Source organism: Pungitius pungitius, chromosome 8 (genome assembly GCF_949316345.1).
Source record: "Pungitius pungitius chromosome 8, fPunPun2.1, whole genome shotgun sequence".
NCBI lineage: Eukaryota > Metazoa > Chordata > Actinopteri > Perciformes > Gasterosteidae > Pungitius > Pungitius pungitius.
The window spans coordinates 3,881,183-3,895,124 of record NC_084907.1 but is presented as its reverse complement, the minus strand read 5'-3'; the positions used below and the strand labels follow the sequence as shown (position 1 = coordinate 3,895,124).

At 39.4% G+C, this 13,942-nt stretch overlaps 1 protein-coding gene and 1 non-coding gene across 2 annotated transcripts; both read right to left on the bottom strand.

Annotated features, from left to right (window-relative positions):
- Window positions 1–353: 353 nt before the first annotated feature.
- Window positions 354–425, bottom strand: trnat-cgu (transfer RNA threonine (anticodon CGU)). The gene has a single exon. It is a non-coding gene; the product is annotated as a tRNA-Thr (tRNA).
- A 94-nt stretch (window positions 426–519) lies between these two features.
- On the bottom strand, window positions 520–12,993 carry zgc:171566. Its single transcript, XM_037491060.2, has 9 exons — window positions 12,633–12,993; window positions 12,132–12,246; window positions 11,744–11,794; window positions 11,367–11,451; window positions 11,000–11,138; window positions 10,224–10,330; window positions 1,936–2,026; window positions 1,614–1,751; window positions 520–1,103 (listed from the first exon to the last, which is right to left on the bottom strand). Exons 1-9 carry the CDS (start codon window positions 12,739–12,741, stop codon window positions 982–984), a joined length of 957 nt encoding a protein of 318 aa, XP_037346957.2. The 5' UTR covers window positions 12,742–12,993; the 3' UTR covers window positions 520–981.
- Between the last annotated feature and the right edge of the window lie 949 nt (window positions 12,994–13,942).

The following is a 13,942-nucleotide window of genomic DNA, read 5'->3' as shown; positions in this document are numbered from 1 at the left end:
CACACACACACACACACACACACACACACACACACACTTATTTAGTCACCTATCTACGACAAGACTCAGGACTTCCTGTCAGCAGAGATGATAAAATAAAAGACTCACAAACAGCAGATGCTTTTTAAATCTTTCTTCCTGATAACTTGGGTCTTACTTTACCGACAAATTATCATCACAAACATTGTTTGTGAACATAATTATCGCCCGTAAAAGAGAATTTTTTTCTTTTCAAGGTTGTGAAACGATCTTAAGTGCGCAAATCCTATGGACAGGAATTTGACCCATCATTGTACAAATTCTACATAACGCGTGAACAGGTGTTGGACCTATGATCTCGCACATCCTACATAAGGCATGGATGGGAATTGAACCCATGATCTTTGGTTTACGAGACCAACGCCTTACCACTTGGCCACCACGCCACTAAAATAGCGGTTGGATTTATCTGCAATTATTTATAAGGTTACAGGTTCAAGAAGTTATTATACTTTAAAAAAGGAGAGAAATCTAAGAATGTTACAGAGTAGTATTAGTTCAAAATTTTATTGATTACATTGTCTGGAGAAATTGTTTTAGTGGGATAAAAAACAAATACAGGAACAAACAAAACTGGACAAGCAGTTATTTGGTAAATTATTGAGGTGGGCTACTGCTTAGCAACTTAAGTGTTTTTTAATCTTAAAGGATGCCCTTAGAATTTTTTTATGAATTTTTTATTCATCCACTAAATTAATGGAATTATTGGATGTAACTAAAGGTAGAACCGCCTCTTGTTGTTTGAGCCTCCTTAAAAATACAAATCCTCACATTCTAAGGTGATTTGCATAAACAGAAACTTATCATAGATATCTGGCTTTGTATTAGATTTTGAAATTCACATTATGCCTTTTTATTCAATCACTGATTTGATGTTTGTTTTATAACTTGTTCCACTAATGATGAATTCTGACTGCACTAAGCCGTCTTCACTGCCATCGATCAATCGAAGTAATAGTTCTGCACAAAGATGGCATGAGTCCCTCTGTAAACGGGAGAGAAGTTATAGATGAGAGATCTCTCCTCCTCCGCGGCGCTGGAGAAATGGTGCTGGTTCTTCATGGCTGGGAGGAGGACAGAGGGAAGAAGAACAAGGGGAGCTGTAAGCTTCCTTCATACCAAACCACATTTTTTAAGCGTTAAATTATCTTTTCTTACAAGTTGTTTGATTGGCGATTCTTATTGGTTAATATATCTCTTTGGTGAATTATATGTTATATTTAAAGAATAAAATAAGAACTATCGCTGTGTTGCATGTTGGTAATAACTTCCTCGGAGTTTGTATGTAAGTTCAGTTGGTTAACAACACAGCAAATACGTATATTTACAATTAACACATGAAATGATGAGGGCATTTGCAGGGGTCAGAAAAAAAAGACTTTCAAGCAACAACTGAATAGTCAGAAATCATTCAATGATGGATTTGTCCTATAAAGCCTCTGTTATAATTATAAATTATTGTTATTGTTCTGTTACTAATCAGATCTTTGTGGCTCATGGCAAATATTAATATGAATAGTAACACAACCTGATAAGCTGGGGTAATGAAAGCATATAGAAATACCACAGGTTACCTTCAGAGACAAAGAAGCGGGCGGTGTAGAAGCAGACTGCTACAGCAGCAGTGGAGTGAACCATGCCCGGCTTATCTATCCACTCAAAGGAGCTTTTCTCTGGATGCCACTGCACTGCATAAAAAGGGTAGCGGTATGCTGAAGGGAACCAAAAAGAAAAAGAGGCAATTATATCTGTATTCCCAATGTGGTCTGAATCCCTCAGATCATTTTTCTCCAGCGATGAGCTCACATTGGCTATTTGGTCTTTTGTCATTTTTTGAGTAAAGAGAAAAAAATATTACGGACTTTGAACGACAAAATAGACAGGGGGCAATGGTACCTTCCATGGTTGAGATGAATTCTTTCTTCCCATCACTGTTAATGGACAGGACCTTGTAAAACCTCTTCAGCTTGGCATTTCGGCTGAAGTTCTGTTGGTTATAAAGCAGAGATTTGAGGTCTCCACAGTGTGTAATTTAGTTTTTAAATTCCTGAAGTGACTTTGCTCTGCTTTATGGAGAATAGATACAAAGAATACAAAGAATAGAGATATGTAGAAGAGATTATCCTTGGAACATTTGGAAACAAGCATCCTAGAAGGCAATCAGTCACACGTTGCACCCAGTTGATAAGAGCTGGGTGGTTGTTAAATCCATGATCTTTGGTTTACGAGACAAACACTTTACAACTTGACCACCACAACTAAGTCTACTATTTTGTGATTGATTTTGAATTTCTACTTGTAGAGTTTCATGGGTTTGAACCCCCTCATTGGTGCAAGTAGTCCACAACTGTGGATGTTTAATTATCATCGTAGCAGTTACTTTAATTGACATATAAGTATAATAAAATACACAAACAAGATGTTTAATTTAGATGTTCGCAAAATGTTAGATATATTGAAGCTGTTTGGATGAAAATGGATGAATAATCAGGTAAAAAATGGTTTAAAAAAAAGAATTAAAGTTATTGTAGGATTGAACCTGCTTTTGTTTATCAGCGCCCTTCTGTGTATTCTGTATATAAGAATGTCCTGTTCATTGTACTTTTTCTTTCCTGACTTTGCATTCTGGATGAGTCTGAGGTGGTGCGATGGTTACATGGGCGGGTGTGTAATCTGAATAGATCAATGTTTTGTACTTTTCTCTCTTGACTTTGCATTCTGGATGAAGTTGATTTATCTGTCTTTCATGACATTTGCAAAGGATCCTCCCATTTACCCTCATAGCACATTGAGTACCACGAGTAAATCTACACAGGCACAAAAAGGAGTAACAGTTTGGTTAGATTATAAAAGTTAGGAATCTTTGCTCTTTAGCTAATTTTCAAGTAGGATTTCACAAAATGAAATCCCCACCAAATGTAAAAGGCAGGATCTTATTTCTGTATTTCTTAACTTGCAGAGCCTGCTTATATTCAGAAGCACCCGTGTGTGTTCTAATATAATAATTCCTGTTTTTGCACTCTTTCTATCTGGACTTCTCGATGAGGGTGATTTAACTGTAAACAAAAGCTTTTTAAAGCTTCAATGGGGGTAGTACAATCATTAATGCTAATTCTCTAACCCATTAATAACAGCCTCTGGCAGCTCCTGTTTTCTTTACAGTCGAGGATGGGATTAAAACCCATGATCGTAGAATAACGAAGAATAATTTGCGAAGCCTCCGCCCATTTACCTCATTACCACATTGACTACCATGAGTACACCTACTGGGGCATAAATAGGAGTCACAGTTTGGTTAAGTTGTAAATTTAGGAATCTTTGCTCTTTAGCTAATTTTCAAGTAGGATTTCACAAAATGAAATCCCCACCAAATGTAAAAGGCAAGCTCTTATTTCAGTATTTCTTAACCTGCAGAACCTGCTTACATTCAGAAGCACCCGTGTGTGTTCTGTGTATAATAATTTCCTGTTTTGTGCTTTCTTGACTTCTGGATGAGGGTGATTTAACTTTAAACAAAAGCTTTTTAAAGCTTCAATGGGGGTAGTACAATCATTAATTTGCAGCAATAGAATCTGCTAATTCTCTAACCCATTAATAACAGCCTCTGGCAGCTCCTGTTTTCTTTACAGTCGAGGATGGGATTCAAACCCATGATGGTAGAATAGGTCAGTTTCATGACATTTGCGAAGCCTCCGCCCATTTACCTCATTAGCACATTGAGTACCATGAGTACACCTACTGGAGCACAAATAGGAGTCACAGTTTGGTTAGGTTTAAACTTTAGGAATCTTTGCTCTTTAGCTAATTTTCAAGTAGGATTTCACAAAATGAAATCCCCACCAAATGTGAAAAGCAAGCTCTTATTTCAGTATTTCTTAACTTGCAGAGGCTGCTTATATTCAGAAGCACCCGTGTGTGTTCTGTGTATAATAATTTCCTGTTTTTGTACTTTCTTCACTTCTGGATGAGGGTGATTTAACTTTAAACAAAAGCTTTTTAAAGCTTCAATGGGGGTAGTACAATCATTAATTTGTACCAATAGAATCTGCTAATTCTCTAACCCATTAATAACGGCCTCTGGCAGCTCCTGTTTTCTTTACAGTCGAGGATGGGATTCAAACACATGATCGTAGAATAGCGAAGAATAATTTGAGAAGCCTCCGCCCATTTACCTCATTACCACATTGACTACCATGATAACACCTACTGGGGCACAAATAGGAGTCACAGTTTGGTTAGGTTTAAACTTTAGGAATCTTTGCTCTTTAGCTAATTTTCAAGTAGGATTTCACAAAATGAAATCCCCACCAAATGTAAAAGGCAAGCTCTTATTTCAGTGTTTCTTAACCTGCAGAACCTGGTTACATTCAGAAGCACCCGTGTGTGTTCTGTGTATAATAATTTCCTGTTTTGTGCTTTCTTGACTTCTGGATGAGGGTGATTTAACTTTAAACAAAAGCTTTTTAAAGCTTCAATGGGGGTAGTACAATCATTAATTTGCAGCAATAGAATCTGCTAATTCTCTAACCCATTAATAACAGCCTCTGGCAGCTCCTGTTTTCTTTACAGTCGAGGATGGGATTCAAACCCATGATGATAGACTAGGTCAGTTTCATGACATTTGCGAAGCCTCCGCCCATTTACCTCATTAGCACATTGAGTACCATGAGTACACCTACTGGGGGCACAAATAGGAGTCACAGTTTGGTTAGGTTATGAATTTAGGAATCTTTGCTCTTTAGCTAATTTTCAAGTAGGAATTCAGGAAAATGAAATCCCCACCAAATGTAAAAGTAAAGCTCTTATGTCAATAATGCTTATCTTGCTGAACCTGTTCATCCTCAGAGGCGCCCGTTTGTATTTAGTGTACAATAACTTCCTGTCTTTATATTTCATTTTTCTCAACTCATTTTTTGATGAAGTGGTGCAATGGTTCCATTGCCCTCTGTGTAATCTCTATAGATTAATACCCTTGTATTTCTCCTTTCTTGACTTGCATTTCAGATGAGCTGGTGCGATGGTTAAATCAGAATGTGTGTAATCTGTATAGATCAATGTCCTTGTACTTCTATCGTGACTTGCATTTCGGCTGAGGTGGTGCGATGGTTACATTGGCAGGTGTGTAATCTGTATAGATCAAACCCATGATGGTAGAATAGGTCAGTTTCATGACATTTGCGAAGCCTCCACCCATTTACCTCATTAGCACATTGAGTACCATGAGTACACCTACTGGGGCACAAATAGGAGTCACAGTTTGGTTGGGTTGTAATTTTAGGAATCTTTGCTCTTTAGCTAATTTTCAAGTAGGATTTCACAAAATGAAATCCCCACCAAATGTAAAAGGCAAGCTCTTATTTCAGTATTTCTTAACCTGCAGAACCTGCTTACATTCAGAAGCACCTGTGTGTGTTCTGTGTATAATAATTTCCTGTTTTGTGCTTTCTTGACTTCTGGATGAGGGTGATTTAACTTTAAACAAAAGCTTTTTAAAGCTTCAATGGGGGTAGTACAATCATTAATTTGCAGCAATAGAATCTGCTAATTCTCTAACCCATTAATAACAGCCTCTGGCAGCTCCTGTTTTCTTTACAGTCGAGGATGGGATTCAAACCCATGATGATAGACTAGGTCAGTTTCATGACATTTGCGAAGCCTCCGCCCATTTACCTCATTAGCACATTGAGTACCATGAGTACACCTACTGGGGGCACAAATAGGAGTCACAGTTTGGTTAGGTTATGAATTTAGGAATCTTTGCTCTTTAGCTAATTTTCAAGTAGGAATTCAAGAAAATGAAATCCCCACCAAATGTAAAAGTAAAGCTCTTATGTCAATAATGCTTATCTTGCTGAACCTGTTCATCCTCAGAGGCGCCCGTTTGTATTTAGTGTACAATAACTTCCTGTCTTTATATTTCATTTTTCTCAACTCATTTTTTGATGAAGTGGTGCAATGGTTCCATTGCCCTCTGTGTAATCTCTATAGATTAATACCCTTGTATTTCTCCTTTCTTGACTTGCATTTCAGATGAGCTGGTGCGATGGTTAAATCAGAATGTGTGTAATCTGTATAGATCAATGTCCTTGTACTTCTATCGTGACTTGCATTTCGGCTGAGGTGGTGCGATGGTTACATTGGCAGGTGTGTAATCTGTATAGATCAAACCCATGATGGTAGAATAGGTCAGTTTCATGACATTTGCGAAGCCTCCACCCATTTACCTCATTAGCACATTGAGTACCATGAGTACACCTACTGGGGCACAAATAGGAGTCACAGTTTGGTTGGGTTGTAATTTTAGGAATCTTTGCTCTTTAGCTAATTTTCAAGTAGGATTTCACAAAATGAAATCCCCACCAAATGTAAAATGCAAGCTCTTATTTCAGTATTTCTTAACCTGCAGAACCTGCTTACATTCAGAAGCACCTGTGTGTGTTCTGTGTATAATAATTTCCTGTTTTGTGCTTTCTTGACTTCTGGATGAGGGTGATTTAACTTTAAACAAAAGCTTTTTAAAGCTTCAATGGGGGTAGTACAATCATTAATTTGCAGCAATAGAATCTGCTAATTCTCTAACCCATTAATAACAGCCTCTGGCAGCTCCTGTTTTCTTTACAGTCGAGGATGGGATTCAAACCCATGATGATAGACTAGGTCAGTTTCATGACATTTGCGAAGCCTCCGCCCATTTACCTCATTAGCACATTGAGTACCATGAGTACACCTACTGGGGGCACAAATAGGAGTCACAGTTTGGTTAGGTTATGAATTTAGGAATCTTTGCTCTTTAGCTAATTTTCAAGTAGGAATTCAAGAAAATGAAATCCCCACCAAATGTAAAAGTAAAGCTCTTATGTCAATAATGCTTATCTTGCTGAACCTGTTCATCCTCAGAGGCGCCCGTTTGTATTTAGTGTACAATAACTTCCTGTCTTTATATTTCATTTTTCTCAACTCATTTTTTGATGAAGTGGTGCAATGGTTCCATTGCCCTCTGTGTAATCTCTATAGATTAATACCCTTGTATTTCTCCTTTCTTGACTTGCATTTCAGATAAGCTGGTGCGCTGGTTAAATCAGAATGTGTGTAATCTGTATAGATCAATGTCCTTGTACTTCTATCGTGACTTGCATTTCGGCTGAGGTGGTGCGATGGTTACATTGGCAGGTGTGTAATCTGTATAGATCAAACCCATGATGGTAGAATAGGTCAGTTTCATGACATTTGCGAAGCCTCCACCCATTTACCTCATTAGCACATTGAGTACCATGAGTACACCTACTGGGGCACAAATAGGAGTCACAGTTTGGTTGGGTTGTAATTTTAGGAATCTTTGCTCTTTAGCTAATTTTCAAGTAGGATTTCACAAAATGAAATCACCACCAAATGTAAAAGTCAAGCTCGTATTTCAGTATTTCTTAACCTGCAGAACCTGCTTACATTCAGAAGCACCCGTGTGTGTTCTGTGTATAATAATTTCCTGTTTTGTGCTTTCTTGACTTCTGGATGAGGGTGATTTAACTTTAAACAAAAGCTTTTTAAAGCTTCAATGGGGGTAGTACAATCATTAATTTGCAGCAATAGAATCTGCTAATTCTCTAACCCATTAATAACAGCCTCTGGCAGCTCCTGTTTTCTTTACAGTCGAGGATGGGATTCAAACCCATGATGGTAGAATAGGTCAGTTTTATGACATTTGCGAAGCCTCCACCCATTTACCTCATTAGCACATTGAGTACCATGAGTACACCTACTGGGGCACAAATAGGAGTCACAGTTTGGTTAGGTTTAAACTTTAGGAATCTTTGCTCTTTAGCTAATTTTCAAGTAGGATTTCACAAAATGAAATCCCCACCAAATGTGAAAAGCAAGCTCTTATTTCAGTATTTCTTAACTTGCAAAGGGTGCTTATTTTCAGAAGCACCCGTGTGTGTTCTGTGTATAATAAATTCCTGTTATTGTACTCTTTCTATCTTGACTTCTGGATGAGGGTGATTTAACTTTAAACAAAAGCTTTTTAAAGCTTCAATGGGGGTAGTACAATCATTAATTTGTACCAATAGAATCTGCTAATTCTCTAACCCATTAATAACGGCCTCTGGCAGCTCCTGTTTTCTTTACAGTCGAGGATGGGATTCAAACACATGATCGTAGAATAGCGAAGAATAATTTGAGAAGCCTCCGCCCATTTACCTCATTACCACATTGACTACCATGATAACACCTACTGGGGCACAAATAGGAGTCACAGTTTGGTTAGGTTGTAAATTTAGGAATCTTTGCTCTTTAGCTAATTTTCAAGTAGGATTTCACAAAATGAAATCCCCACCCAGATGTAAAAGGCAACCTCTTATTTCAGTATTTCTTAACCTGCAGAACCTGCTTATTTTCAGAAGCACCCGTGTGTGTTCTGTGTATAATAATTTCCTGTTTTTGTACTTTCTTGACTTCTGGATGAGGGTGATTTAACTTTAAACAAAAGCTTTTTAAAGCTTCAATGGGGGTAGTACAATCATTAATTTGCAGCAATAGAATCTGCTAATTCTCTAACCCATTAATAACAGCCTCTGGCAGCTCCTGTTTTCTTTACAGTCGAGGATGGGATTCAAACCCATGATGGTAGACTAGGTCAGTTTCATGACATTTGCGAAGCCTCCGCCCATTTATCTCATTAGCACATTGAGTACCATGAGTACACCTACTGGGGCACAAATAGGAGTCACAGTTTGGTTAGGTTATGAATTTAGGAATCTTTGCTCTTTAGCTAATTGTCAAGTAGGAATTCAAGAAAATGAAATCCCCACCAAATGTAAAAGTAAAGCTCTTATGTCAATAATGCTTATCTTGCTGAACCTGTTTATCCTCAGAGGCACCCGTGTGTTTTTAGTGTATAATAACTTCCTGTCTTTATATTTCATTTTTCTCAACTCATTTTTTAATGAAGTGGTGCAATGGTTGCATTGCCCTGTGTGTAATCTGTGTAGATCAATACCCTTGTACTTCTCCTTTCTTGACTTGCATTTCGGCTGAGGTGGTGCGATGGTTACATCGGCAGGTGTGTAATCTGTATAGATCAAACCCATGATAGTAGAATAGGTCAGTTTCATGACATTTGCAAAGCCTCCGCCCATTTACCTCATTAGCACATTGAGTACCATGAGTACACCTACTGGGGCACAAATAGGAGTCACAGTTTGGTTAGGTTATGAATTTAGGAATTCTTCTGGCAGCTCCTGTTTTCTTTACAGTCGAGGAAGGGATTCAAACCCATGATCATAAATCAGTTTCATGACATTTGCGAAGTCTCTGTATACCCTTGTTTAGGGTATTAACTTACATTTCAGATGAGGTGGTGCAATGATTGCATTGCGCTGTCCTTAATCTGTATAGACCGACATCCTTTGTCCTTCTTATTTCTTGCATTTCGGATGAGGTGGTGCAATGGTTAGATCAGCATGTGTGTAAACTGTTTAGATCAATGTTTTGTACTTTTCTCTCTCGACTTTGCATTCTAGATGAGGTTGATTTAACTGTGTTTCGTGACATTGACAAAGGATCTGCCCTTTTACCCCCATAGCACATATAGTACCGTAACTATCAACTTGCTGAACCTGTTTATGTTCAGAAGCACCCATGTGTGTTTTGTGTACAATAATTTCCTGTTCTTTGTACGTCTTCTTTCTTGACTGTTGACGGTTGATTTAACTGTAAACTGTTAACTTTTTTTAAGTTACAATAGTTGACAGTACGATTATTTAATTGTAGCAATAGAATCTGCCAGTTGCGGTGATTGTTTGCTCTTTAAAGCTACTTAGTTCATCAGCATTTGTGTATTCTCAGAGTTTATTTAGAGTTCACATTTAGAAACCTTTGCTCTTCTGGTAAGTTTCAAGCATGACTTCAAAGATATGAAATCCTCACTGATGCTCAAATTAAAATACCATTTGTTGCTCCTAGCAAATCACACTCTGCTTTAAATTATTTAGTGGTTAAAATTGACAGCAATATATGGTGGCGTCTACTAACCAATTCATCGAAAACAGCCACTGACAATTTATGTTTACTGTGATGTACCAAATTAGGGGCGAGGTGTTTCGGGTACTATTTGATAATCCAATCCAAAAGACTATTTTGAATTCTAACACCTGTGCTTTTTTTTTGAGAAAGGGAGCAGAAAATACCTGCAGAGTCAGACTCCAGCTGTGGAAGTTGGAGGTGATGTTCTCTTCGGCGACAGAGTGCAGCAGATCCTTGGGGAAACTTCGAAAGAGTCGACTGGACTGGGCCGCTAAAGAGGACCGATGTCCGGAGAAGCAGTTCGCACAACACAAGAAAGGAAAAGTTACATTTAGCGACGAACTTCCATAGAGCTTCACAGACGGCCTGATACAGACAGCAGGATTGGAGGAGAGGGTTAACGGGCGAGGAGAGCCGCGTGGAGCCTAATTTGCATGGGATCCGCCCGAATCTAACTGCATTGAGCACTACGAGTTCTACAGTTCTGTGGGTGGAATTCTGACCACAGTTTAGTGGCCTGGAGGCTGCTTTAGAGTTGTTCTAGTAGGATTTCATCTAAAGAAATCCCCCTGGAAATGGGCAATAAATACTAGTTTACCAACATTACCAAACATGCTGTGTGGGTCCCCATCAATGTTATAGAAGTTTGTTGCTAAAGTTTTACTTAGTAGGTAGCTTTAGTCGCACTTTGTGTGACTAAAGGACTGACAAATAAATCCATCTAATTGATATCAATAGTTTTTAGTTCAGTATAAATCTTGAAAGGACTTTGCATAAATTAAGAAGCCGTGCAGATTCTTGTGGTTTCATGAGGTTCAACAGGAATACTTTGTAATCTGATGAATAAAATGCCTCAGCATTTGCCCTGCGCAGACAAAGCTGTTGCTGAAGGACATCAGAGGGAGGAAATGGAGCGCAGGACGGGGACGGAGAAGGACACCTGGTGTGAGAGTGAGCGGTAGAGCCACAGCCTTGGTGTCGGTGAGGGTCAACAGGTTCTTGTGGGCCGTGATGACGGATAGCTGCTGGAGGCCCTGACAGGTGCCCCAGATGGGGAAGTGGTCCCCGCCATCGTTGGCCTGCAGAGGACAGGAGACAACGAGAATCCATCAGAGCCTTCAAGTAATAAAGCCATTTCGCCACAAATTAATTTAAAAGATTTTGAATCATGTTGTATTGGTTGCTCACTAAAATAGTTTGATTACATATAATAATAGAGTAATTATTTTCAGGGAAAAGAGAAGATTATTTTCTTAATTGTTTTTCCACTTCATCCCTACTCGGAAGTTAGATATTTCATATTTTACCTTCACAGCCAATCGGTAGAAGATCCTGGCTGCTCGACTGAACTGTGACTTTTGAAGGTCCACATCTCCTCCCGGCAGCAGCAGCCTGAGAAAAACACACTTAGATGTAGAAGCTTTGAAATATTTTCTGAGGCGTCATGGACGACACCATTTAACTAACATGACCAACTAATGGGACTTTACTATGTGTATTAACAGCTTTTAATTATTTTCTCGTCAGGGTGGATATCTTTTTTGCCGTTTTACCCTGCACAATATTTAAAAAATAGTTGTTCAAAGCTTTCAACCAGGTTAAAGATCCTCAAGTGGGCTGAAACAAACCACAAAAAACTCAACTTACGAATAGAAACTCAAATAGAGAACCACGGTTTACCCACCCATTTATTGAGGCAAAGATGTGAGCATATTCTTCTTCTGTGAGGTTGATTCTGGGGACCAGAAGAGGCACAAAAAGAGAAATTACATATTCAGTCGATGCAGTTCACACCCACGTGGGTCCAAATCACCCACCGTTTCATCCCATGTGTTAAGTTGTCCTAATTGGGATGTGAATGGTGGAGTCCTGACATAATGCTCATCAAGCTCTTTTACAGCCAACAGGAGGATGTATGAAACCGATCAGCTGCAGCTATGGGACATTTCATCATCAACTATTATATCATTAAATATTACCACTAAAATGAGTGTTATTTTTTTTACTGTTTGTCTGTGGCCTTTGTCTAAATACATACCTTTACATATATACATATGTACGTATATACATACCTGATGGGCACGACTCGCGCCCCGGCTCCCTCCAGGTACTTCACGTAGGACGCGGCGATGTAGGACGAGCCGCGAGCGAACTTGTCTCCAGGAAGGTTTTCCTGCGCCAGCACACCTGGAGAGGGACGGCAGACCCCAAACAACACTTACATCTTGTTTCCACACGGAGGAAGTACAACAGAGGCCTTCACCTTGAAGAAACACAAATGAGCTACAAAGAGATATCTATATATCGATCTGAGTGGGATTATCACAACATTCCCTTTATGTATAATCACAGTGAATGGTGGTTAAATACAACATGTATTGGTAGATTTTTTTTTAATTTTTACATCATCATAACCTGCACACACGCGCGTACAAGCCCACACACCCTCTATGTCAACACGCACACACCTATCCTCGAACATTCTAGAATTACGTAACAGCTGTTATAACTATCTCTCTCTTTCTCTGTAGGGACTCACACGCGCACACGGATCTGTCCACGGGGGGTCTCACCTATAACCGGTCGGGGGTTGAACAGCTGGATTGTGCCCGCAGCGCACAGATGCGCCGCGCAGAGAAACACGCAGAGCACCGCGCGCAGCGCTGCGGTTGGTCGACACATCCAAAACACCGGAGAGGAGCAGCGCGCGCGGGCGGGTGGAACGTTCACGGTGTCTACGGATGAAGACGAGAGGCGGAGATGATCCTCCCGGTGATGTTCTCCTCCTCTGGAGTCACACGTGGGACTGACCTCCTGCCGGCGGACTCTTCCTCCTGCTCCGTGCTCCTTGAAATAGATCCGCCCCCCCTCCCCACATCCTACACACTGATCCACGTGGTGCAACTCAGCTAGAATTTATTTGCATTTATTTGTTATTTAAATTCATCATATCAGGGAGAATGAGTAGGGGGGCACTGAGGGGATGAAATCTTAATATTACCAAATAAATAGGGGCTCGTATAGTGACGGCTCTCTCATTTGCGCAGGCCCCGCCCACAAGAAGCACATCAGGCACCGCGACTAAAACTGCTGAGTCACACGCAGATAACGCAGGGTTTGCCCCTCTCCAGAAATACCATTAATCTGAAATATAAGGCTTACAGGAATGAAATGTTTAAATGTGAATGGGCATACCAAACTAAAACCGTTAAAAAAATACTATGCATACGTGTGTAATTGAACCTACACTGTAAATAAATATAAGTAAATTTACGAACACTTTCGAACTTTTCACTTCGAACTATGAAGAGTATATCAACTGATGACAGCATAATTATGTTTCCTGACTAGAAGAGCTGTATATGTATTTATTAGTTGATTGGAATTTGGGGAATATTACAAATGTAATTTTAGATTCATGCTCCTGATAATTCATGCAGGAGCTAAAGACACGTAACCAGTGGCGGGTACCAGCACGAGCAGTGTCCTTCCAGGAAGACCCACCCCCAACTCGGGACACTCGGGACTGTTAGATGATTGGACGATAAAGTACTGCTTCTCGTACCTTAATGCTTAAATATATAACGTTACGCAAAATAACGTGCGGACTTGACTGTGTTTTTTGAAGTAGAGGCTGCTTGACCACAGAATTTAAGAGTTTAAAGTTTCTCAGCTAAGTCACATCTCTCTCTCTTTCAAAGTCAGGAAAGTGCAGATTGGGACTTATTTATCTAACCACTTGCAATCTAGAAGACATAGTAATCACATGTAGAAATAGCCCCTATGTTAAAAATAACTCCGTGAAGGTAGATATATTACATTTTATTGGATAATGCATTCACATCATTTAACATACAAATGTCATATCTACTATCTAACATCA